Source organism: Dreissena polymorpha, chromosome 16 (genome assembly GCF_020536995.1).
Source record: "Dreissena polymorpha isolate Duluth1 chromosome 16, UMN_Dpol_1.0, whole genome shotgun sequence".
Lineage (NCBI taxonomy): Eukaryota > Metazoa > Mollusca > Bivalvia > Myida > Dreissenidae > Dreissena > Dreissena polymorpha.
The window spans coordinates 5,346,899-5,372,700 of record NC_068370.1 but is presented as its reverse complement, the minus strand read 5'-3'; the positions used below and the strand labels follow the sequence as shown (position 1 = coordinate 5,372,700).

Here is a 25,802-nt window from a genome sequence, read left to right as displayed (position 1 = left end):
CGACAATGACCCAATGCATTGTGGACCTGAAATGGCTTGAAGTCACCCTGGGGTGACATGAAGCCGATTCATGTCACCCTAGGGCGACTTGAAGCTGATTCATGTCACGACCTGGGTGACTAGAATCGGCCTCATGTCACCCCAGGGTGACATGAATCGGCTTGAAGTCACCCTAGGGTGACAAGAATGGGCTTCTAGTCGACCCCAGGTGACTTGTGGGCCATTTCAGGCCGACAATGACCCAATGAGCCATAGTATTGAGTTTGTATAAGTTACCAGTAGACCATTGGTTTTTTATGTTTAATAATGGTCACTTGGACCAGCTGCCCTTTCCAATTGTATTGACCTAGTTCCATTACAGACATTTCCAGTAAGTATGACTCTATAGACTCAGAGAGTTTTAGAGTTATAATGGCCCTCTTGTACATATTTCTTGTAGGTTGGTCTTCGTATGGGACGACCATTGTTAAACATTTTACCCATAAACTGACGTTACCTACTTTTAATTTAACATTAATTCCAATTGCTATGAAAATACAATTTTTTTAACATTATATAACATGCTAATCAGATAAACGTTTGGTAAAACGTTAACTTAACAATCATGGTAGTGTATTTATTACTGTTGGCAACTGCAGGGCTCGAATTTAACTTTTTTTTCTACTTGCAAAAAATTGCGAGCAGCTTTAATACCAACTCGCAAAATCAAAAACATTCTCGCAAATTTTGATGGAAACATAAAAAACCTTTGACATTAGTTTAGTACTATTCAAACAAAATAAAAGTACTTAACATGTATACACATTTTATTTCTGCAACCATACAAAGATATCAGTTCCTTGAACCATAAGGGCCCACATCAGGTTGATTGACCATCTTCATCTACAACAAGTTCTAGTCTTATTTTAAGTTATTTTTCCCACTAATTCACTGTTTAGAAGGATTTAAACAGTGATTTCACGTAGAAGGATTTAAAATCCGTTCTTTCTAACTAAACAGTTAACTTTGCTTTATCTTTTGTATTATGTATATTTTGAGTTATTTCCGTCTGTGGGAATAAAGTGACAAGTTATTTTTCACTTCAATTAACATGTGTGAATATTCGACTGTTTCACTTCCTTTGTACCAATACCATCCGCGTATCTGTATATACCAGTCTACATACAAGGTGCGCGCTTACACATAAGGGTACTTGGGCGTTCTATAAATTTACCTAAGATTTAGCGATCATGACGTCGAGCAGCATTATACCTACTCATTTCTTTTCACTATTTATTTACTCGCAAAAAAATACTAGTGGCTTAAAACTCGCAATCGGTATTTTTTACTCGCATTTTGCGAGTGTGCGAGTGTTAATTTCGAGCTCTGAGTTCAACTTCTAAGTACCTTAAGAAATCTCCTTAAAATAAAGAATACTAAGCTAGAAAACTGGATCAAACTTCTGATTAAAATAAGGTGAAACGATTTTAAAATAAAGACAAGATATTTCTGAAATATGGCCACGTTTTTTAAATACTTGTGCAGAAATTCTCACATCCCTTAAAAGTGGAGCATGATGAAATATTTCATTAAAATGTGATGATATGCTAATAAATAAAACACAAAATCGTTATGCTTTTTTTTATTTTGATAATTCAAAAATAGTATTTACAAAAAGTCTTTACATGGCGTTTGTATTCGTTGCAGAAAATTGCTTTTATGATAAAATATAACAAGACAAATAACTATAAGTCTTCATTAAGTTTTTGGCTTGTGACCACCTATGCACAATTAATTAATTTGCATGTCTTTCTCTTTTTTTTTAAACAGTTTACATATCATCAATGATTTTAAAAAGTACCACATAATATAGGGCTTAAAATATCAAATATGTGTATTTGTTGATCATCCATGACCTTAATCCTAAAACATGTATGATGCAGAACAGATATTTATACACCTGTTTTTTTTTTATTTCCTTGTTATCTTTAACCTGTTTAACTTGTATCTTTTAATGTTGTTGGTGGGAAAATCGCAAAATAAAATGACTTTTTTTTCTCAAAATATTTAATAATTTGAGTTTTTCTATTCAGCAAATTGTAAAATTTGTTTGGCCATTGGGCAAACAGTCTTTTGACTGAATGTTTATACAGCTTGGAGGGCGGACCGTGTTTGATCGAGTGTCTGCAGGCCCCAGGCTGTGAGCTGGTCTTGAGGCAGGTACACACACAGGCAGCACAGTTTCAGAATCGTGACCTCTCGCGTGTGGGACTGAAACATTAACAGAAAGTAGGCCAAATGCATGTGCATAAAGTGTTGACCCAGATTAGCTTGTGCAGTCTGCATATGCTTATCAGGGACGACAGTTTTGCTTAAAAGGTACTTTTCATTTAAAGGAAGTCCCTTATAAACAAACATCACTTCTAGGTGGAAAGTGTCGTCCCTGATAAGACTGTGCAGACTCTACAGGCTCACCTGGGATCACACTTTAGGCCCATAGTGTTTTTCCCAGGCCATTTTAGCGTGGAGAAAAGCCACGCCGCCCTCCCCGATCGCCACTCTGCCCTTTTCAAAGGCAAATTTCGCCACGCGCCCTTCTTTTCAAAGGCAAATTTCGCCACGCACCCTTATCGATCTTAATTGCCTTACAATCTAACTTGGTCCGCAAAATCAGCTTCCTTGATTGTCTGTGACGCCCGGACTGTGCTTGATTTACTCGAGAGACGTCAACGTCTAATCGACCATATTAATTGAGCAGATTTAATCTATTACAGTGCTCGATTTATAGGTAGGTCTTACTGATGCTCCAAAGCTGTGAATTAGTCATGCGTGACCAACCCCGTGTCAGTATCAATCGATAATGCCGGAGGCTATGTTATACCAAGCACACTTTTCGGTGGGCAATGTGTACTCCTCCACGATAAAATCATTACTTCGGAGAATTTTGATGAAAAACTCGATGTTATTCTCATGGCAATTGTGCATTGCATGCATTATTCAGTTATATCAAAACATATATTTTTACGCATAATTACAATTAAAATCACAAACAAATTTATTCTTTATCGTTTTCGTCTTTAAGATAATTAGATCTAACTATTGAAATAATTACTGAGACGTATACTAATTTAACAAAATCAAAATGAGAATCGTGTATACAATTTAACGTTGCTATGCGCACCTGTCGCTTACATCATTTGACATTTTATCAACATGGCGGACAATACAGAATTAAATTGTGACTCGGCAAAAATGGCAAATAACGTCGTAAACGATCGAATTAACGATGTAGATTATACATTAAGAAGGAATTAATGAAATGTCTGTGATGATCAACGATGCATAAAAATGTTTTAGATAGCAACAACATTATTTATTTATTTGTAATCTACTCGGTGGATGTATGTCACGGAAAGAGTGTTTGCATATTGTTAGCCATCAATTTACTCGCAATGTTATTTTAAACATCTGTCAAGATTATTGTTAGAAAATGGGATAAGACAAACATGGTTTCATTTATATGTTAGTGGATCTGTGTATAATCAGATTCATATGCATATATTGCTTTATTATGTTTGTCGTGCTGTACATTTTATTGAAACAGCATGGAACTTAAATGTACATTGCAAGGTAAATATATTAATATAAATCATAGTAAGTTAAATACATCTATTACAATTAAATGTGCTTGTTTATATGTTATTTTTTCCACAACTGCTTCTGATGTGATTACATGTTTCCCCGTAATTCAGGTATTCAGAGTACGTTTTTGCCCTTTTTTGCCTAAACTGCGCGCCAAAATGCCCTTTTTAAAAGTAATGCGCCATGCCCCTTTGCCCTCCTGGGAAAAACACTAGCCCATGCATTAAGTCACGTAAACGAGAGGCATATCAAAACATGGCTATTTGTTGTGCCATTGAGGATGTTAATGTTGAGCTACCTCTTACAAGACTCAAGAAAATATAATATCCGCTTGGAACTACAGCGGGAATCTAATTCACTTATTACAGACACTCAATTTATTATTAACATTTCATGCATATCTTTATGATAACACTTCAATTTTTGATTCATCAACAATTAAAACAAATATCAATTCATATACATTTGTACATCCATTTTAAGCGAAATCTTTATTCCATCATTTTCAGCACTTTTATATGTAAAAAAATGTCCTGCACATTTGATCACATTTTAAAAGTATTTTTTAAATGCTCACAAAGCAAACCTTGCACAGCTCACCTGTAATTTCAGTCTATCTGTGAAGAGGAACACATTCTGCTCTGGATTAGCAATGATCAGACCAGTGTCATTTTTGCTGGAAGCCAGGTACACTGCCTGCTTGTCGATGTCGCTGTAGAGAAACTCAAAGTTGACCTGCAAAGTGTGAAGCAATAAATAACCATAATATTATTTTTCATGCATGTCAATAAAAACAAGAGTACCAAACTGTCACACGATATGCCAGTTTTAAGGTTTTGGTCAACTTGATAACTTTACCATTAGAGTGGCAAAATAACCTATTTTTGAAAATTAAGCAACACATAACTTTACCCATATTGAACTTGACTTAAATATCATACACAACTTCTGACCAAATTTGGTTAAGAAAACTATTTCAATTAGAGAGCAGACTCCACGCCAGAGCTCCAGATAATTTTTTCAGCCGAGGGGTATTTCACTCATGAATTTTTTAATTGATGAGTAAAAATCATAATCCGATAATTTTAAGGAGTATTAATGTTCAAAGGACCTGAATTAATAATAAATTGTACTTGTAGTGTTAACTTGCTATTACAAGCAGTTTTGTACACAATAAAGCAATAACTTTTGTTTTATTTAATATACTGTCAATAATAGGGCGTACAATTTTTTCTGGTGTTACTATTGACGATGTCGACTTAATAGAGATCGACCATTTATAACTGGCTCACCATTAATTTTTGTTTTATTTACATGACAATAAAACACAAAACATGCAGACGCTGCTGAACATGTCACAAAAAGAAAAGCGCTTTCGGGACTGCCGGTCAGGGCGGCACAGATCGTGACGGTCATATGAAAAACAAGCAAGCAGCAAGTTTTCTCATTACATAATGATTCTAGTGGATTCATTCATTGCAAACCGGATTTTAATATATCTAACAGTTTAAACATGTGCTTAGTTACATTATCTGAATGGTAAGCGGGTGGTATCCGTAAAACTTGTTTATTATATATGTGTATTACGGCTGCCATTTAAAAAGTGCTTGAAGGAAAAAGGTTTTTCCATCGTGCCACACAAGAGATGAACTGATAGCAAAACTTATATGCTTGAAGTTGGGCGATTTGTTTTTTTTTTCCAATGTGATGTCAAATGTTTTCACCATTAGCGTATATCGATTTTCAAAAATGCAGCGGAGAGTCCGTTGTGTCAACATCAGCCTTTATCGTGGGCCAAAATGAAATGATACCGTTCTGACTGAGGAGTAAATTAGGTCGGGAACCACATTCTGTACATAGATGGTGATGTCACTACGTTTTTACTGGTGTGGACACAATGACGGGAACCAGTCATGATTACATGAACTTATATTCATGTATAAACGGCTAATACGCATTGAAATTGCACACGATACGTAATCCGAATTTAGCCAGGAGTTTTTTTACTCTACAAAATTTTAAGCCATGCGTATTTTCTTTTTTTTCATGCGTATTTTACGCAAATACGCATCTTATCTGGACCTCTGCTCCACGCTAAATCCTTGAAATGCACTTAGTGACCCCCATGACCTAGTTTTTGACCCGACATGACCCACATTCGAAATTGACCTAGATATTGTCTAGATACAACTTCTGACAAAGTTTGGTGAAGATCAGAGGAAAACTACTTCAATTAGATAGTGGACACCATGCTAAATTGAAATGCATTAAGTGACCACATGAACTAGTTTTTGACCCCACATAACCCATATTCGAAATTGACCTAGATATTGTCTAGATACAACTTCTGGCCAAGTTTAGTGAAGATCTGATGAAAACTATTTGAATTAAAGAGCGGACACTGCTGTTGACGCCGTCGCCCTCCGCCAAGGGTGATCTTATAATACGTCCCGTTTTGAAAAATGGGCGTATAAAAATTTAACAAGGTTTAAAGCCTTACACTGATCTGTTAACAAAACTAGAAAAACACCTTAGGAATATGGCTTGGATTGCTGCTTTTTTGGTGAGTGGGAAAATGTCTCTCATTTTGTGCAGTATAAACAAGAGGGTTTGTGTTATCTCCGACAAATGAAAATGACGTTTATAAGAAGCCTATTTTACGCTCATGCAAATATGCAATTTTTTTTATTGACAAAGCATTACCTCAATCTTTCTATATGGTCCAATGTCCTCCTTCCACTTTGAAAACAGTGAGCATTCAATCTTCTCAACATCATTCCGTGGCCATATGAAATAATCCACGTTGGTAGTGCTGCCATACAGATCCTGAAGATAAGTTAACATCTGCCATCATAGAAACCATAGAAGACCCTGTTTTAAATCCCACACTGATGATCAACATAGATCAATAAATTTATACAGTCAATATAATATAATACTAGAAGAGTGACTGTATCAAGTTGTTATATTTGAACTAGTTTAAATGGCAAAAACTAAGGCACCTTTTTTATTTGTTGGGTATTTTAAACACTATGCCAGAAATACTAGTTTTTTTGCTAAATTATTGATGAAAAGCAATGCAAAAATGCTAATATTTCTTCTGATTCAGATTGATGATAACTCATTAACAAACCAATATTAAAACATTTTTGTTGCATTTTGCAAATCAAGGATTGAGTTAACAAATTATGGGTTATGTTCGAACTAGGGAAAGTAGCGCTTATTTACATTTATAAATAAATCATCTCAAACACTTATTTGAAAGAACAGCATTTGCTCATTTCCTATATCAAACTTCTTACCCTCCTCAGTGACTGCCACTTCGGGGCGTGGAACTGCACTGTGTCTTTCTCAAGCAACTCTCTCATGCTCTCCTCAGAATATGCTTCATCCTATATTTATAACATTCAAGCACTTAAGTATTTAAAAATTAAATTTTGAAGTTTCATGATATAAGGTAAAAAATCCATCTAAACTAGGAATCCATTATGTATTTGAAAATCCTGGGGAAATATTAAGAATACGCGGTCAATGACATGGCATAGAAAGTATAAACAATAATCTGGGTTCAAATATGCAAACATGATTAAAACATTATTTACCTTTACTCCTTGCATAATGCAATCTTCATAATTGTTTGTCATAACCGGATGTACATTGTCCACTTGGAATACTGCATTACTTTTCTGAATGACAAAATATCACTTTTGAAGAATATTCTTGGATTCTACATTGAAAATCTATAAAAAATACAAGAACAAAAAATATACAAGAAGTATGCAATACACATAAAACCAAGAGATCTGCAATTTTGATAGTGGAATATTGTTTAAATGCAGCATTACTTATCACACAATGATCAAACATATCATAATACTGGTAAATTTTTATCAGAGCTTGCTTCAATTTAGGTACACAAACAGCCTCCACAAAGCCTTTCATCAGACAAATCACTCCAAAAAACTAGAGGGCCTGAAAGGCCCAAAATCGTTCACCTGAGAAACCAAGATATTATTGGGACGAATCTTCTGACCAAGTTTCACAAAGATCAGAAAATAAATGTGGCCTCTAGAGTGTTAACAAGGTTTTACTATAGCCATATAAGGAAAAATGCCCCGCCCCCTGGCAGCCATGTTTTTCAACCAACCGGCATCATTTTTTAAAATCGTCATAGATATTATCGGGATGAATCTTCTGACCAAGTTTCATGAAGATCGGACAGTAAATGTGGCCTCTAGAGTGTCAACAAGATATTACTATAGCCATATAAGGAAAAATGCCCCACCCCTTGGAAGCCATTTTTTTAATGCAAACATAATTATTTTCGAACTCATCCAAGATATCATTGCGACCAATCTTCTGACTAAATTTCATGAAGATTGGACAATAAATGTGGCCTCTAGAAGTAACAAGGTTTTACTATAGTCATATATAGCCATATAAGGAAAAATGCCCTGCCCCTGGGTGATGTTTTTTAAGCAACCCAAACCATTTTCGATCTAATCCAAGATATCATTGGGACAAATCTTCTGACCAAGTTTCATGATGATCGAAAAATAAATGTGACCTCTAGAGTGTTAACAAGGTTTTACTATAGCCATATGAGGAAAATAGCCCTGCCCCCGTGGTGCAGGGCTCAACATTAACAGTTGTCCTATTGCCCCTGGCAAGTAAAAGTTAGGTCCGGGCAAGTTATTTTATAATCTAGTTGTCCACCCGGGCAAGTGCAAAAAAGAACAAAGTGCATTTAATTTAGACTTAAATTAGACTTTAATTGCTGTAATCATTTTGTTAAATGTGCAAAAATAAAAAAGGTTTTGAAGTGTATCATTTTAATCTTTATAAAAAAATATGAGGTTTACCGTTAATGTGATATTTCATGTTTGGGCAAGTGGCTTTACGTTCAGGGCAACTAGATTTTCGAGGTACTTGCCCGACAGGGCAAATTGGTTTTTAGGTTAATGTTGAGCCATGTGGTGGCCATGTTATTTCAACCAACCGGCATCATTTTTGAACTCGTCCAAGATATCATTGGGACAAATATTCTGACCAAGTTTCATGATGATCGAAAAATAAATGTGACCTCTAGAGTGTTAACAAGTTTTTTCTATAGCCATATAAGGAAAATAGTCCTGCCCCCGTGGTGGCCATGTTTTTCAACCAACCGGCATCATTTTTGAACTCGTCAAAGATACAAATGTATTATTGGGATGAATCTTCTGACTGAGTTTCATGAAGATCGGACAATAAATGTGGCCTCTAGAGTGTTAACAAGATTTAACTATAGCCTCATATAGCCATATAAGGAAAAATGCCCCGCCCCTTAGCGGCCATGTTTTTCAAGCAAATGTAACCATTTTTGAACTCATCCAAGATATCATTAAGACAAATCTTCTGACCATATGTCATCAAGAATGGACAATAAATGTGGCCTCTAGAGTGTTAACAAGGTTTTACTAAAGCCATATAAGGAAAATGCCCCGCCCCCTGGCGGCCATGTTTTTCAACCAACCGGAATCATTTTCGAACTCGTCCAAGATATTATTGGGATGAATCTTCTGACCAAGTTGTATGAAGATCAGACAATAAATGTGGCCTCTAGAGTGTTAACAAGATTTTACTATAGCCATATAAGGAAAAATGCCCCGCCATTTGGCAGCCATGTTTTTCAAGCAAACGTAACCATTTTCGAACTCATCCAAGATATCATTGAAACCAATCTTTTGACCAAATTTCATGAAGATTGGACAATAAATGTGGCCTCTAGAGAGTTTACAAAGATGTTGACGCCGTACAACGGACAAAAAGCGATCACAAAAGCTCACCATGAGCACGTTGTGCTCAGGTGAGCTAAAAATGTCCGACAAAAAGAAATTCAATGCTGTCAGCCACAATATCTGGAAAGAAATTTCAGAATTTCACAGGTATGTTACGAGCATACAGGGCTTTCCACAGGCCATTTAACGATCCCTCGCAGGGGCGCTTGAATTTTGAAATCAGAGTCCCCGGAGCGCTTGAAATTTCCGATCGCTTGAAATTTTCCGATCAGTGTATTTTTCAGTAAAAGAAAGTGAAGATTGTCAGCAAAATCAAGGTTTCTCTATCAGTGTATCAATATTCCCTGTTTTTAAAGAGCACCCAGTACCTACTTTCACAAGTAATCACCATAAACACCACATGGGCAAATGGATAATCCACTGATAAGACGCGCGTATTGATTATTCTAGCCACATTACACAGTCATTTAAATGCTGACAAGGATTTATGAGGTAACTTTCCAGTCGTCAAACGGTGATGTTCATCGTCCAATTGGTTACGTGAATATTATGAGGGCGGTGTTAACTATCGACTATTATTTTTGATTGAAAAAAAGTAAGAGTTTATCGCAGCTTGATTAGCAAGAAGTTAAACCATTTACGTAATATAAAACCAGTAACTAGTACAGTACTTGTTTTTCTGACATTTATTCGACACGCAATGCGCTTTAACAAATTTTTGTTGAATTAATTACGCACACTTGTAAATGTTTCGTCCGATAATCAATACTTAGAAGACTGATGATGGCAACCGGCCGTAATCCTCGTGGACAACGTGAATTTCATGCATAATTCCATCAAAACATTTATTCGACTCGTAAAATGTTTAAACAAATTATCGTTGAATTCATAACGCAAATGTAAATATTTGTTGAAATCTCAAATGGTATAATTAAATTTGGAATCCGAAACCCATTCCTGTAAGTCGATGTTAACGCGTTTTTAATCCGAAACACACTTTCGAATGTAAATGCTACCGCAACGTTTAAATATTCTTGCTTCAAATTAGCAGTACAAATTTTTTGTGTGTCGAATCTTTCTCAATTAAAAAGAGCGCGAAAATTATGCAGCATGTACAACGTCGCGTCATGTGTATTGTGCGTGTATTGAGCGTTTTAACAAGCACACAAAATGTCAGGGGATTGAGGCATGTTCAGAGGCAATATTTCATCAAATCAATAAATAGTCACTTAAAATTTATTTGATACTATAAAAAAATGGCGAGTTTTGTGTTAAAGAAATAATTGAGAGCTTTTATCGTAAATATTTACCAGAAAGTGATTTATAAAAACGGAATAAACGGGATTATCAGGTAATAAATAGAAACTTGAAAAGTAGTAAGTATACAGTAATAATAGAGTTGGGTTGAAACGGATGTATTGGGGAATCGTTCGAGTCGGGATTTTTCTATCTGTGCGGGAAAGTTTTAAAACAATTAAACAATATAAATAATCTAATTTTTTTTAAATGACTTGGGGATTTTCTTGAAGTGTCATAGCGCACCAAATGACGTCTTTTGACGCTGTTTTTCTTTGAGTTATAACGCACCACAGAACGTTTATTGACACGTTAAATAAAAAAATAATTAAATTTTGGGAGGGGACACCCCTCCCAAACGACCCCTATCAGCCCCGGGGCGCCTGACAAAAATCCTGTGGAAACTGGCATACAAATCTGATTTTTAAGAAAACGTTTGATAAGATTCTTAGCCTGATCAAACAATGTGTCTGAGAGGCCCTTCTGTGGTTTTGCGGAGTCTGTACGGGCATAACTTCTAATTTGCCTTAATTGATCGAGTCTGTAAGGACATGTTACTTTTTATTTGCCTTAATTGATTACATGAGAAATTGACTTTGCTCACATGCACTGCTTATTTCATTGACGGTTATTTAACAAAAATGGAAGAATTCCATGAAATAAACATTAAAACAGAAAAATTACCTTTCCTTTAAAATGAAAAGTGACCAGCATCTTGAAGTTGAATTGATCTGCTAATGACTCTTGTTTCTTTTGCAAGAGCTTTTGAAGTCTGCCAAGTCTCTGACTCTTTCTCATTGACGGATCTCCAACATTAGTTGACATTGTGTTGGTTTGAATTATGAGGGAATGTTGATTAATTGATGCAATAAACAAATATTTACACTCATGTGCAATACACAACAATTAAAACTAAGACGTACGATACTCAATTCTACTAAAATATTGAGCTACATATTTACATCTATACTGAGCAATGTTCAGTCATTTTTCAACAGTCTGGATATCCATTTTCTCAAACGTGTTTTCTCAATTGCTCTACACCCTCATACAACGTGGTTAAGACATTTAAGAAATGAAAACAAAAACGCTTCAACTTGCAAAAAAAATGAGAATAGCCAGATGCTCTAGAACAGAACTTTACGTTAAGTGTTCTTGGAAAAATAAATCATTGTCCGACATTGTAATTCTGACTGGTGCAGATGGTTTCTTATTAACAAGGCCATGTTGAATTTCCCTGACAAGGTCTCGAAGACCAGATTTTTTCGTTTCGTTTTTCCAATTTTAGCTCGTTTCTCGAACCGGAAATCGTCGAAACTTCCGAATTATCTCAACATATTTGTGTTTTATGATAATTGCAAAAGGTTGCAAATGACACTAACATAGCTAAAGGATGGAGTCGACTGTTGTAATTATTGGAGTAATTGCAGCAACATGTGTCGCTATATTTGGAGTGTTGGCCATTGTTTATCTGCTATTCAGTGAAAATTGCTTGCCACCGCAACCAGTGTCACGTGATAAAAATTTAAAGGCATCTATACTTGCTGTAATTGGTTCAGGTACAAATGGGTTACAATATATTAATTTATGAATAAAATGTAAACCTATATATTTAACCAAATATTAAAGAATTAAGCTGCACATTGGCTGTCCGGTTAGCGCAGTGAATGGTACACGCGCTTCCATCTATCTCATAGTACTGCCTCACGCCTCTCGCGAGTATTATGGGCAGGGTGCGCGTTGGCTGTTAGTAAAGTAAAAGAGTAAAAGCTGAGAAAGATATCTTTCAGCAAATTAAGAATTTGTACAATAATAAGGATAGTGTTGTTAGGTTGTTAGGAGATTTAAAAGTCATATAGTATACAAGGGATAAAAATGGATAAAAACAATTCCCATGGGTTTAGGGGCTAAGTTGGGCTACTGCCTGCTTGAAGCTCTCAAGATCAGGCAGCATTGCGACGGGGTTGGGATAACCTGTTCCACAATACTGTGGTGTGGGGGAAGAAAGAGTACTTAAAGTAATCGTAACCTGTATGGACTTGACGAAGACTGAGTGGATGCATGTGTCTGTTTAACCTGGTTGGGACTTCAAGATAAGATGGGAGGGATATGGCCACAAGATGGCGGTAGACTTTGTAGAAAAGGACGAGTTTGGCATCTATGCGTCTGTTCTCAAGGGTGCGCCAGTTAAGTGTATTTTGCAGTTGTGTGACACTGGTGTAATGGGAGTAGTCATTTTTTACCCATCTGACTGCTCGCCGCTGAATCATTTCTATGTTGTGTTTGTTGACCTGAGTGTGTGGTGACCATACCGGGGAAGCATATTCAAGTTGGGGACGTACTAGTGTTTGATAGGATAGTGATTTGACTCTTTCATGTTTTGTCTTGATGTTACGTTTGAGGAGACCTAATGTTTTGTTTGCATTTGTTGTGATCCTAGAGATATGTGTGTTCCAATTTAAATCATGGCAAATGTCAACAACAAGGTATTTTGCGTCCTTAACTGGGGATAGGATTTGACCATGAAGCTTGTATTGGTGCGCAATGGGCTTGCGATTCCGTGTGACATGGAGAACCTGGCACTTGCAAGGGTTAAACTCCATGTCCCATAGCTCTTCCCATTTCTCTAGTTTATGGAGATCGTCTTGTAACCTTTGACAGTCCGCCTCGGATGTCACTGTAAGATAGATGGCAGTGTCATCAGCAAAGAGGCGAACTTGGAATGTAACAAGGGAAGGGAGGTCATTTATGTATAGGAGGAAAAGGAGGGGGCCAAGGACAGATCCCTGAGGCACTCCAGAGGTAACTGGGACTTGGTCAGACTTAGTACCATCTACTACGACTGATTGGGATCTGCCGATTAGGAAGGACTGGATCCAGGATGTGGTCTGGTCAGAAGCACCATGTATCTTAAGTTTATGTAGTAATTTGAGGTGATTGACTTTGTCGAAGGCTTTACTAAAGTCTAGTAGGATTAGATCTGTCTGTTTACCTGATGCAAGAGTTTTCGCTAAGTCATCCACTAACTCTACAAGCTGAGTCTCACAAAACCGCCTTTCGCGAAACCCGTGTTGCAGCTCATAAAGTGTGCTGTGTTTGGTGAAGTGTGTGGATAGGCTAGATGCGATAATGTGTTCTAGTAGTTTGCATAGGACGCATGTGAGTGATATGGGCCTATAGTTTGCTGGGTCGCTAGTGTCACCTTTTTTAAATTGAGGAGAGACGTTTGCCTTCGTCCAATCTGATGGGAGTTGACCAGAGTCTAAGGACTTTTGGAAAATCAGTGTCACTAGATCAAGGATCTCATGCCGGACTTCTCATCTGGAAGTCCTGGGTTCAATCCCCGTTCCACGTGAGTCTGTTTGCCTGGTGTTCATCATACCAGACCGGTACAGTCGATTGGTGTATAACGGATAGCTAAGGACTTCGAGTCTCATTTCAACGTAAAAACCATGCATTCAGTAATTAAACCATTAAACCTAGATAGACACATGTCTTTCCTATTGAAACATACCAGCGGTTTTTAAATTTCCGAAAAATATTATTTGTTTACAGCGCGAATTTCATGGTGCACTGATTCAGCCATTACCGGATTGCTTAGGTCTTTATCGGATTACATGTGTATCGCGTTATTTCTTGAAATTTGACACAGCATTTGTAAAAAATAATTGCAACATATGTACCAGAAAGGAAATTCATTTCTGCGTTTAATAAGACCAAGGTCATGGAAATCGCTGCACAACTGATGAAGTAATGGCTGTTCAAAGCGATGCACCCTTAATTCGCGTCATTTTGAGTTGAATCTATATATAGATTTGATTGTGGAAAATATGTTTTCAGAGAAATCGATTTTCCGTTATAATTTGATTATTTTTCATTAAAAATGATGTTTTCACTTATTAATATCATAGCCACACACTAACCATATGTGTATTGGACAACTTCAATTGAGTTCATATTTATTTTGAGAAAATACCCACATTCCTGAATATGGGTCACCACATGTCCGTTATTCACTAAATCCCGAGTTGCAGCTTTGATGCTTATTTTATATGGTACGCTTCAATTTGGTTTCTGAGCATTCTTACTTTTGTAAAGGACACATAATACTAAAATATTACATCAATGAACATTATGTTTACCAAACAAAATCTTCAAAATTCAAGAAACCATTCGCCTGCACTTTTCCTGTCGTCACAAAAACGATGCGTACAAAACGTGACCTTGTTTTGCTTTCGAAAAAAGAAACAGTTGTAAACATTGAAACACATCAACAAAAACATGAATCGACTTAACAATGATAGGCTTTTTGTATTCAATTCATAGAAAACTATAAATCTTAACATAAATAAAAGTATTTTGCAAAAAACGTTTAAGCTATCCGTTACTCACTAACATCCCCTATACACCAATCGACTGTACTGAGGTAGGGTTCCCCGCCCAACTCAAGATCACACGTAAATTGAGTTTAAGTTGGAACTAAAAAGCTGGACAATGCATTCAAAATGCCTCCCAACTTTTGTGAATCTAGTGAGTTGATTGGTAGGAGTGCTCAGCTTTCACACATTTAAAATCCACACATGATGCAGCCTCAAGCTCGGAGGATCCTCATAAACTTCGAAATAAACATACAAATTACACTGCACATGGCTGTAAGCTTAGTGCAGACGTTGCTACACATGCTTATCATCTCTGCAATCCAGGTTTGATTCCTGCTCCCGACACATGTGAATTCGGTTTGTTGTCACCAGGTGGACAGGTGGTTTTCCTCTTGTTACATCCTACATCATCTTAAAAGAAAATTCTAAGCTGATGTGCATATAATATTTAACCCCTAACATAGCTGTGTCTTTTATAACTTAAATGCCTTAGTTTTCACTTTATTGCTGCGATACATAAGCAGGTCTAATAAGTACTAAATAACGTAGTCACAGAAGTTTCTTTATGCACTAAACATAGAACCAGGTATTGTTTATTGACTGGCTTTATCTTTTTAAAGGCAACTTTCTTTCTTGCTTACAAGAATCCTTATATATACAGCAGACTCACAAAAGGAAGTGTCAAAACTTACTTGAAGCCTCACATTTCGGAGCATTGGTCCAAATTTAAATCACAGAAAATTCAATGATCATAGAAATTCCTAAACATTAACTGTAAATTACTATAGAATTTGTGTTCAATACTATGGCAAAAAGCAGCTGGAAAGGGTTAAACTAATGCTAGAAATTGCTAAATGCATTCATGGCTATATTGAAGGTTTTCAGAATATACCATTTCAATGTCCTAGTCAATTTTATAGGGTGTTCATAGAACAGGAGGTCCAAAATGAAAAGTCTTACAAAAGGCTCAATCTGTGGCCTTTTGTTAAATAAGTTAACAAAACCAAGTTCATTCCTGTAAAAGATCTCGCATAAATAATATATAATTAGGAGTAAAGGTGGCTGGTTTGTCAAAGCTGTTTGGCCCTTAATCTCAAGGGAAGCATTCATGACACTGTAATAAACTAACTCTTTTATACTACTGTAGGATATTTTGTTGATTAAAAGTGAAAATAATCTTTTCATTTAACAACTTGAGATTGCTTTTAGGCATTGTGATGAAATATGTTGTCATAAGTATTATATAAGGTGACTGACAAAATGTTCATTACACTATCAAAGCGGAAGAATAGTTGAGCGCTGTCTTGGTACAGCCCTTGCTTTACTCTAAAAGTAAAAGTTGAAGATATGATAACTACTACACATAGTCAATAGGATCTTCAAATGTGTCTGTTGCATCTTTATGTTTGGCCACTGACATATGATGTAATAGATCTAGCTAGTTCTATCAAAAAAGAAGAATAGTACAGCTGTGTTACAACATATCTGGTCTAATCTGCCTTCAGTTTTAAGCTCTCAAGTATTTTCAGGTGGTCACACATCAGAGCTGTTGAGATTGATGGGCCATCTAGGCAGTCACTATGAACCTCGATACTACGTCATGGCTAACACTGATGTCATGAGTGAAAAGAAAGTACACAAACTGGAGAAAGATGCAAACATAATGGTTATATGTTGTTTTATTTGTATGGCTGACAGTGTTGTGGTCATAATATGACAATGCCTTTGAGTTAAATGTCAGTGGTATAAAGATAGACCTTACTTGAAATTTGAAAAAAAAAGTTATATAATGTCACAGTTGAATAGTTATAACTATTACACAATAAAAAAAGTTACAATGTTGTTACATTTTAATTGGACTTAGATATGTTTAATGATATTTTTGCATTAATGAACAGCTTAAACTATTCTTTTCAGTCCCCTACCGATGAAATGGTTAAGATTGCGCTCTGTGCGTCTGTGAGTCTGTCTGTCACACTTTTCTGGATCCTGTGATAACTTTAAAAGTTTTTCATATTTTTCATGAAACTTGAAACATGGACAGATGGCAATATGGAGATTATGCACGTCATTTAATTTGTTCCTACGTCAATAATTCTGGTTGCTATGGCAACAAATAGACTAGAAATATTGCTGAAAATGGTGGATTCTGCAATAATTTTAAAAGTTCTTCATATTTTTTCATGAAACTTCAAACATGGATAGATGGCAATATGGAGATTATGCACGTCATTTTGTTCCTACGCTGAGAATTCTGGTTGCTATGGCAACAAATAGACTAGAAATTTTGCTGAAAATGGTGGAGTTTCACCGGTAGGGGACTTTTATTGATGGCAATAGTCTTGTTAAATACAACTTTTAACACAGATAAATATGATTATGCATTTTAATGTAAAGCCTTGTTCAAAATGGTTCTTTCAGTATAGGATCTACAAGATACCTAGAAGTCGTGAGGTTAAACAGTCCTGGATAACGACAGTGCTGTCAACTATAGTTGCCTCAGTATATGCCCTACCCTTGGTCTTCAAGTTACGACCAGATATTGTAAGAGTTGTTATTATGTATCAAGTATTGTAACGATTTGCCATAATACCAGGGTAATTCAAAACATGTTGCGAAGGGTTTATAAAACCTATAATAAGATTTTTTTAATGTGATAATTGCAGCTAATGGTGTTTATCAATGTTTTTGACACCTTGAAAACAAAAGCATTATATTAACAAAGTTATGTTGGGACTGTCGTAAACAATAAAGTTGTTTTTTACCATCAGAACCAAAGAAATTGCTACTTCTTACTCTCATACGATAGTCTTTATTTTCTATGAACAAACCAAATATGAGAGACTTAGAGTAAAAAAATGCCAAAGGAGCTTGAAAAGGGTAGTGTGACCTCTTTTGTACTTGTACATTGCAAGTGACTTAACCCTTTCAGTGCGGGAACCGAATTTTAAAGGCCTTTGCAAACAGTTTGGATACAGATGAGACGCCACAGAACGTGGCGTCTCATCAGGATCCAATCTGTTTGCTATTCTGATAGTATTCTTTGAAAAAAATCGAAGAAAATGCTAATTTTAGAAATTTAGCAGACGACATTTTAGCAGACAACAAATTTCCCAGCATGCAAAGGGTTAATTGTGCTGATTCTACTTATATTAAATCATCCATTTATGTTCTTCATAAGGTGTGTTATTGAAAACAATTTGTGCTAATATCAAGTAATACTGTGTGTTACTCTATAAAATCGTATAGTCAATAAAAAATGTTGGGTGTTTCTGTTCTCATGAAAGCATTAATGTAGGACAAAAAAGGGTTCGACATATTTTGAAATTGTGGAAGGGATCCCCCATGCCTGTCCAGTTGAGCTGAATCCCAATAAATATGCATCCATTGTAAGAAGTAAAAAAACAAAACAATGACTCTTATTTTGCAATTTATTTTATAATAAAGGTTTACATGTATGCTAAAAACTATAATACATGTTACATGCTTTACAATGTTAGTACCATCTACATGCATTATTTATCACTTAACAAGTAAAATGAATATGTGTGGTTATCATGTGAAATGTTTAAAGTATTGTTAAACAGGTTTTGTATTCTTTTTGGTCATAAATGTATTCTATTTTTCAGTAATTTGCAACATTTAGTGTTTATTCCATAATATAAATACCTGTTTGAAAAACTCTAACTAGAAAAGGTTTCTTAAGGTTCACTGCATGCAATTTAAAACATGTCTGGTCTGCTACATAGTTTACTATATATGGTATGATTTGCATATACTTTGAACAACCAAAACTGAGAGCATCAGCATCAATGAGAAATTAAAATTGAAAGAAAAATAATTGTTATCTGTTCCAAAATTTATTGATCTTGACAATCAACTTTTGATTTCTTATTGCTAGTCCAATACCTACATGTTGAATCTTATTCTTTGCACAGACACTATAAATTTTTATCTGTCATTTTCATATGTAAATTCTTGTGAACTTTATTCCGATGTGCTATTTCATCCATATTTTGTCATTTTATTTAAATTTTATGCTTGTCAATGCAGCTGTTTTCAACATTTTTCAGATTTTATGTAATGGCCCAGGGACATGTATACCAGTGTGCCTGGGAGGTCTCATATTAAAGGTAAACATCTGTCTGATCTGTTCATTTAAACTACTCTTGCTTCTCACCTGACAACCTGGTTTGGCCATGCCAGTGGCATGCAAGTAGTTGTGAGTCTTGTTAGTTGTGACCATACTGCACAGGTGTTGTTTCCTCTGGGTATTAGGACTTCCCCAACAGCAAAAGACCACACCAAATTTGCATTTGTTTAAGCTAAAACAAAATATCTGGAAATTGCAGCCATAATTCCAAATTTGTCCCAATTTTCCTGAGTCCCATTAATTAGATTAGAGTGCTGGGGCAGGTCCTCACATAATGCAGTTCAGGCCTGAAATGCAATCACAAACATCTCCATACACACTCGCACACATTTGTTCTTCGAGAAATATTTTATTTGTAAAATAAAGTCCTAATCTTATACTTGTCACATTTTTTCTGTCAGATATTTTTTTTTAAAGCGGGTATATACGATTTTGTCAAATATTTATGAATTTATATAAACTGTGTAAAAAACTTATTATATATATATTTCAATATAAATTAAAATAAAAGTTAAGAAGAACATGTGTCGAAAAATGTGAAATAAGCCAGATATTTAATTCTGAAATTGAAAACGGCTGTACAGCCGAATTCGCCAGCATGTATACCATACATGTACGATGTGCATCTAAACTTAGTTTAACGGTTTATTTGAATTCCTGCAACGATATCTATTCATACGACACACGAACACTATCTCCGATCCTAATACAAAGACGAATGCTTCGGTTATTGTAGGAAAATATGTACGTCACTATCGGCTCGGGGCGCTAATTTGTCTTTGCTGCATTTTATGAAATTCGGCTTTAATGTATAATTTTTCTTGCCTATTTTGTGTTATTGTAACATATTTTATCAATATATTGCAATTAAACACATATAAAAAATCGTATATACCCGCTTTAACAAGTGTCATAATTTTGATAACAATATAAACTCTTGTCTTCACATATTTCCATTCCTTAAGCATCTATTATTTCACCAGAGCATTAAAATTAGATTATGTATGGCACGAAGCTTTCAAAGGTCAAAGTTTGGCCTTTGGCGTGTGTGATGGTAAACGTCCTTTTAAAGAACAACTCCTTTAAAAAAGACTCATTGTGATGGGTGCTTTTCCACCAATTATTGCAGTTTGTGATGGGTGCTTTTCCACCAATTATTGCAGTTTGTGATGGGTGCTTTTCCACCAATTATTGCAGTTTGTGATGGGTGCTTTTCCACCAATTATTGCAGTTTGTGATGGGTGCTTTTCCACCAATTATTGCAGTTTGTGATGGGTGCTTTTCCACCAATTATTGCAGTTTGTGATGGGTGCTTTTCCACCAATTATTGCAGTTTGTGATGGGTGCTTTTCCACCAATTATTGCAGTTTGCTGCATAATGATGATATGAGCTGCGTCATTTGAAAATGGGTCTTATGTCATATGCAGCCAGTGTAGCTCGAGACCAGCCAGCGCATCCGTGCAGTCTGAAAAAGAGCTACCCAGTCAGAAATCTTGCGTTACTTAATAGGGGAGAGCAAAGCTTCTGATCAGACTGACCAGCTGTGCTTGCTGAAAATGGCATAAGACCCATTTTTGCACGACGAAGCTTATATGATGGCTGTCATGACTATTTATGTAATTTTTTTTAAAGTAAACAACTTGTTCATAAGCAGTTCGAAAGGCTAGATTTCAATATTATGTAAGGATAAGGAAATATCGACACAACAGGCATTTGCTTTCCAGTTCATGTTTATTTAAGGTAAAACTCTGGTCAAGCAATGTCTTTATTGCACTTTAACCCTTTCCCACTCAGAAGCAAAGTGAAAAAGGCTATGTGCAAACAACATAAAACCAGAACAGCCTGCGAGTAACTCGCAGTCTGTTCAGGTTATATGATGTTTGCTGCTCATTAGTATCTAAGTGTTGGTAATGAAGCCTTTAAAGTTTGAATTTAGTAAGAAAGGTCTTTAATTAAATGTTACTTTTTAAGGCACTACAAATGTGTCAAAATACGTATCTTAGTGGTAAAGGGTTAATATAATCTATATATGTTCATATGTTTCAGTTATTTTATCCGTTGAAATTGGTCTATGTGGAGAGCATATGTCGAGTAGACAGCATGTCCCTCTCAGGCAAGATCCTGTACCACTGTGCCGACAGTGTCATCGTGCAGTGGCCCCAACTACAGAAGAAGTATCCAAAATCTCTCTACATGGGGCGTGTTGTGTAGAATGGGACTTGGGACTTGTTATGGTCTGATTATGAGAGACTTGTTCTGGGAAAACTGGGCTAGAGCATTTCAGATAAGCCTGTGCAGAAGGCACGGGACTTGCTATGATCTGATTATGAGAGACTCGTTCTGGGAAGACTGGGCTAGAGCATTTCAGATAAGCCTGTGCAGTAGGCACAGATAAGCCTGTGCAGTAGGCACAGATAAGCCTGTGCAGTAGGCACAGATAAGCCTGTGTAGTAGGCACAGATAAGCCTGTGCAGTAGGCACAGATAAGCCTGTGCAGTAGGCACAGATAAGCCTGTGCAGTAGGCACAGATAAGCCTGTGCAGTAGGCACAGATAAGCCTGTGCAGTAGGCACAGATAAGCCTGTGCAGTAGGCACAGATAAGCCTGTGCAGTAGGCACATATAAGCCTGTGCAGTAGGCACAGTTTAAAGGAAGTATCTTCTTAGCAAAAATCCAGTTTATGCAGTAGTTGTCGTTCCTGATGTCCCTGTGCACAGGCTAATCGGGCACTATACACACATGCATTAAGCCCAGTTTTCCCAGTGTAAGGCTCATGATGTCATAAGATTTGCTCATATTTATTGAAAAACCATTTTTCTACAAAAGTAGTATCTTTAGAATTCCGAAGAATTATTTAAAACATATTTTTATATGGATGTAGTAGTATAAGATTTCCTTAAATTTTTTAAAATAATGTGTTTCTACAAAAGTAGTAGATTTAGATTTCCCCAGAATGATTGAAGACATTTTTATACAAATAAAGAGTAGCTTTGTGATAAGGCTTCATGTTTTATACAAAACATCGAATACTGACTGATTAAGAAATGAAAGCATTGATTTATTTCGCATTAAAGTATACTTTTTAATGGAGAGGGTATAACTTAGGGAGAGGGCATGTAGAAGAGAATATATGGTATCTACTGTTGCATAATATACTTCCTTCACTTATTATATCACTAATTATATTATTGTATTTATTGATTGGAGCTTTAGGCCTTTTTTTTGCCCATGTTAACGAACCTTAAGTCAGCTTTTGTTGTCGTGTGTTTTTGTTATTTTCTTATTTAACATTATCAATGTATGGCAGTAACTTAACAGATATCATTCAATTGTTTTGTTCTTAAAGTCGATGGAATTATTGTGTCAATGTTTTGCATTATTTTATATATCAAAACTATATACTCAATATATATATTGTGTACTCAATAAAAGGTAACAGTTTTAGGACAAATATTGATATTATTTTATGTGTACTCATTTCTTTTAGGACTAGACTATTGCTATTGACTTGTGATTATAAATTGCTGATAAGATTTTATTGTTTGTGTATGCGAGTTACAACAAATAACAATTTAGGGTGGGTGGGTATTATTCTTGCCTAGTGTTTGATTTGTATACAGCGTCATAATATTTGCTTCATATTGTTTTTGTTGTAAATAAACAGGTGACTAGTATATAGATCAGGGTAAATGTTTCACTAGCATATGTGTACATTTTGAAAATACAATATCATACTGTATGCAATATTTATATTCTTAAATCATGCATATTACATACAAGGCTTTGAAGGTTAAATGAAGTTTATGAAAAGTGATTCTTATTTTTATTTTCAAGTGTTGTCAGATATCAGCTGCTTTGGGCAAACTTGGTTTAATGCATGTGCGTAAATTGTCATCCCCGGGAAATGATCAGGGACTGCACTCACAGTTTATATGGAATCTTTTGTCTTAAAGAGGTCTCTCCTATATGAAAATCTAGTCTGGGTGAAAAGTGTCGTCCCTGATGAGCATGTGCGGACTGCACAGGCTAATATGGGACTTTCTTAGCACATGCAATAATCCCAGTTTACTTAGTTTCTTATTACCGGTAAGCAATGTTGCAGTATACCAAATACTTCACTCCAGGTCTAAAAGACCCAGTGTCATCACTGAAATGGGTCATTTTCTGTAATTTTTAATATCCCAACATGTGGGGGCCATTGCTATATTTGAGATAATCCATACAACCTCAATAAATGTACAACACACACACTTGCATACTTATGGAGGTAACTGCTTACTCTGTCCAACTGTGGTGGGATAGACATTAACTTAACCCAAGGCTGTCATCTGCTTATAAGATGAAAAGAATGAAATTGAAGTGGCTGTTTAAAATAAATTCATTTGAATATGTAATTTAAGAAGACAATATTAATTATTCTAAATTCTAAACTTTCAGGGATTTTAATTATAAGGGTAAATTATATTTTTGAACACCAAAATGTCACTTGGTTTTGTGTCCATAAAACATGTTAATAATTACTTAAATTTAACATGTAGGCATATCTTGTGATTTTCTGTGTTAATTATGTATGTAGATTTTTTATTACTGTTAGATACCCTGTGTGTTTTTCTGAGAAAACTGGCCTTAATTCATGTGAGTAGTGTCGTGCCAGATTAGCCTGTGCAGTCCCCACAGGCTAATTAGGGACGACACTTTCCGCTTTAATGGTATTTTTAGTTTTAAGGAAGTCCCTCCTTTCCGAAAATCAAGTTTAGGCGGAATGTGTCATCACCCAGTTGTGGCTCAAATTATGCTGTTATACTCAAGCATGAGATGATAATTAAGGTAGATAATCATGTACAAATAATGAAGACACAATGCATTTTTGATAATGTTTATTTACACAGAACAAACACATAAACATCAATTTTTTAATGAGTATAACACATGACCAAAGCAAAAATCTATGTTAACAACTCTGTCATAAGTTAAATGTAACAGAAGCACATTACCGGTACATGTATATCATCACCAAACAAAATCAAATAACAACCTGTGTGATTGTTACATTCCATAAACAAAAGCTTATGCAACACTAAATTTTAATTATGCACTAGACAAAAGATAACACTGGCATGGTAAAATGAAAGTTCAAGAATACATGGATGTACCCATGGACTATGGCTTTAAAGGGGCCTTTTCACGTTTTGGTAAATTGACAGAATTAAAAAAAGTTGTTTCAGATTCACAAATTTTTGTTGTAGTTATGGTATTGGTGAGGAAACAGTAATACTGAACATTTATCATGCTGTGTTGTAGTTGTGCTATTTGTGAGGAAACAGTAATACTGAACATTTATCATACTCTAAAATATCAATTATATGCATCTTTTGATGATTTAAAAACCTGAAAATTATAAAGTGTTGCATTGCAAAATGATTGAATAATTTGGACAGTTCTGTTATTGTTGTTATATTTTGTGATACTACAAGGATTGTTTATACAAAGTATAAAATACATCATTTGTTGTATGCGCACGGATGGCCAAGTGGTCTTAGTGGTTAATTTTTACTCCAGTACTCCAGGGGTCAGTGGTTCGAGCCAAGTTGAGGTTTACATTTTTTCTTTTTTTAATTATATTTTTTTTTTTTACTGGAGCGTTTGAGATCCAATGTTTAGATTTATCAATATAAAGCATTTAATGACAAACTTCAATGCATGCCAAAATCTGTGAAAAGGCCCCTTTAAATCAAAAGCAGACAAGATATTTTAAAAGGGCAAGGCACCATTTGAAAGATGTGTTATATTTTATTTGACATAAAAGTTAAAACCATACCTGGTGAAATGACACAAATCATTAAACATCAGTTACATGTTTAAATCGTAATGGTTTTTATCAAAGATATAAATGAAAAATACATGTGAGCAGCACTCTGAGAAAATGGGGCTTAACCCTTTGCATGCTGGGAAATTTGTCGTCTGCTAAAATGTCTTCTGCTGAATTTCTAAAATTAGCATTTTCTTCGATTTTTTTTCAAAGAATACTATCAAAATAGCAAACAGTTTGGATCCTGATGAGACGCCACGTTCTGTGGCGTCTCATCTGGATCCAAACTGTTTGCAAAGGCCTTCAAAATTCGGTTCCAGCACTGAAAGGGTTAATTAATGCATGTGCAAAAAGTGTCGTCCCAGATTAGCCCGTGCAGTCTTAAAACTTTCCCCATTTATATAATTTTTGTTAAAAGGAGATCTCCTCTAAAAGAAAATCCAGTCTGTGCACAAAGTTAAGTCCCTGCTTGGTCTATGAGGACTGCACAGGCTAATCTAGGATGACCTTTTACACACATGTTTTAGGCCCAATTTTCCCAGTACCTGGCTCATATAATTGCTAAAGTGAGTCAAACAAAAAGATCTACACCACAGAATTAAAATTGTAATCAACTTTGTCTGTGTCAAATGTCTATGTGCTCAATTATATGATAAATGTCCTCAATAGAGCAAATCTACTTGTCAGGGGTGTTACTTTGTGTCTAATGTAGAACTGTTAAGACTACAATCATAACCCTTATGGCCATTAAAGTATCATACATGTA

The 25,802-nt window shown here is 35.5% G+C and overlaps 2 protein-coding genes across 2 annotated transcripts; one reads left to right on the top strand and one right to left on the bottom strand.

The window, feature by feature from the left end:
* Positions 1–1,976: 1,976 nt before the first annotated feature.
* On the bottom strand, positions 1,977–12,041 carry LOC127862904 (uncharacterized protein C6orf62 homolog). The gene is made up of 6 exons (XM_052402177.1): positions 11,379–12,041; positions 7,224–7,307; positions 6,924–7,013; positions 6,325–6,447; positions 4,222–4,356; positions 1,977–2,250 (listed from the first exon to the last, which is right to left on the bottom strand). The coding sequence occupies exons 1-6, from the start codon at positions 11,517–11,519 to the stop codon at positions 2,125–2,127; spliced, it is 699 nt and encodes a 232-aa protein (XP_052258137.1). The 5' UTR covers positions 11,520–12,041; the 3' UTR covers positions 1,977–2,124.
* Positions 12,040–23,041, top strand: LOC127862905 (UDP-N-acetylglucosamine transferase subunit ALG14 homolog). The gene is made up of 6 exons (XM_052402178.1): positions 12,040–12,253; positions 16,603–16,739; positions 17,495–17,617; positions 19,147–19,206; positions 21,274–21,517; positions 21,855–23,041. The coding sequence occupies exons 1-5, from the start codon at positions 12,088–12,090 to the stop codon at positions 21,436–21,438; spliced, it is 651 nt and encodes a 216-aa protein (XP_052258138.1). The 5' UTR covers positions 12,040–12,087; the 3' UTR covers positions 21,439–21,517; positions 21,855–23,041.
* Positions 23,042–25,802: the final 2,761 nt, after the last annotated feature.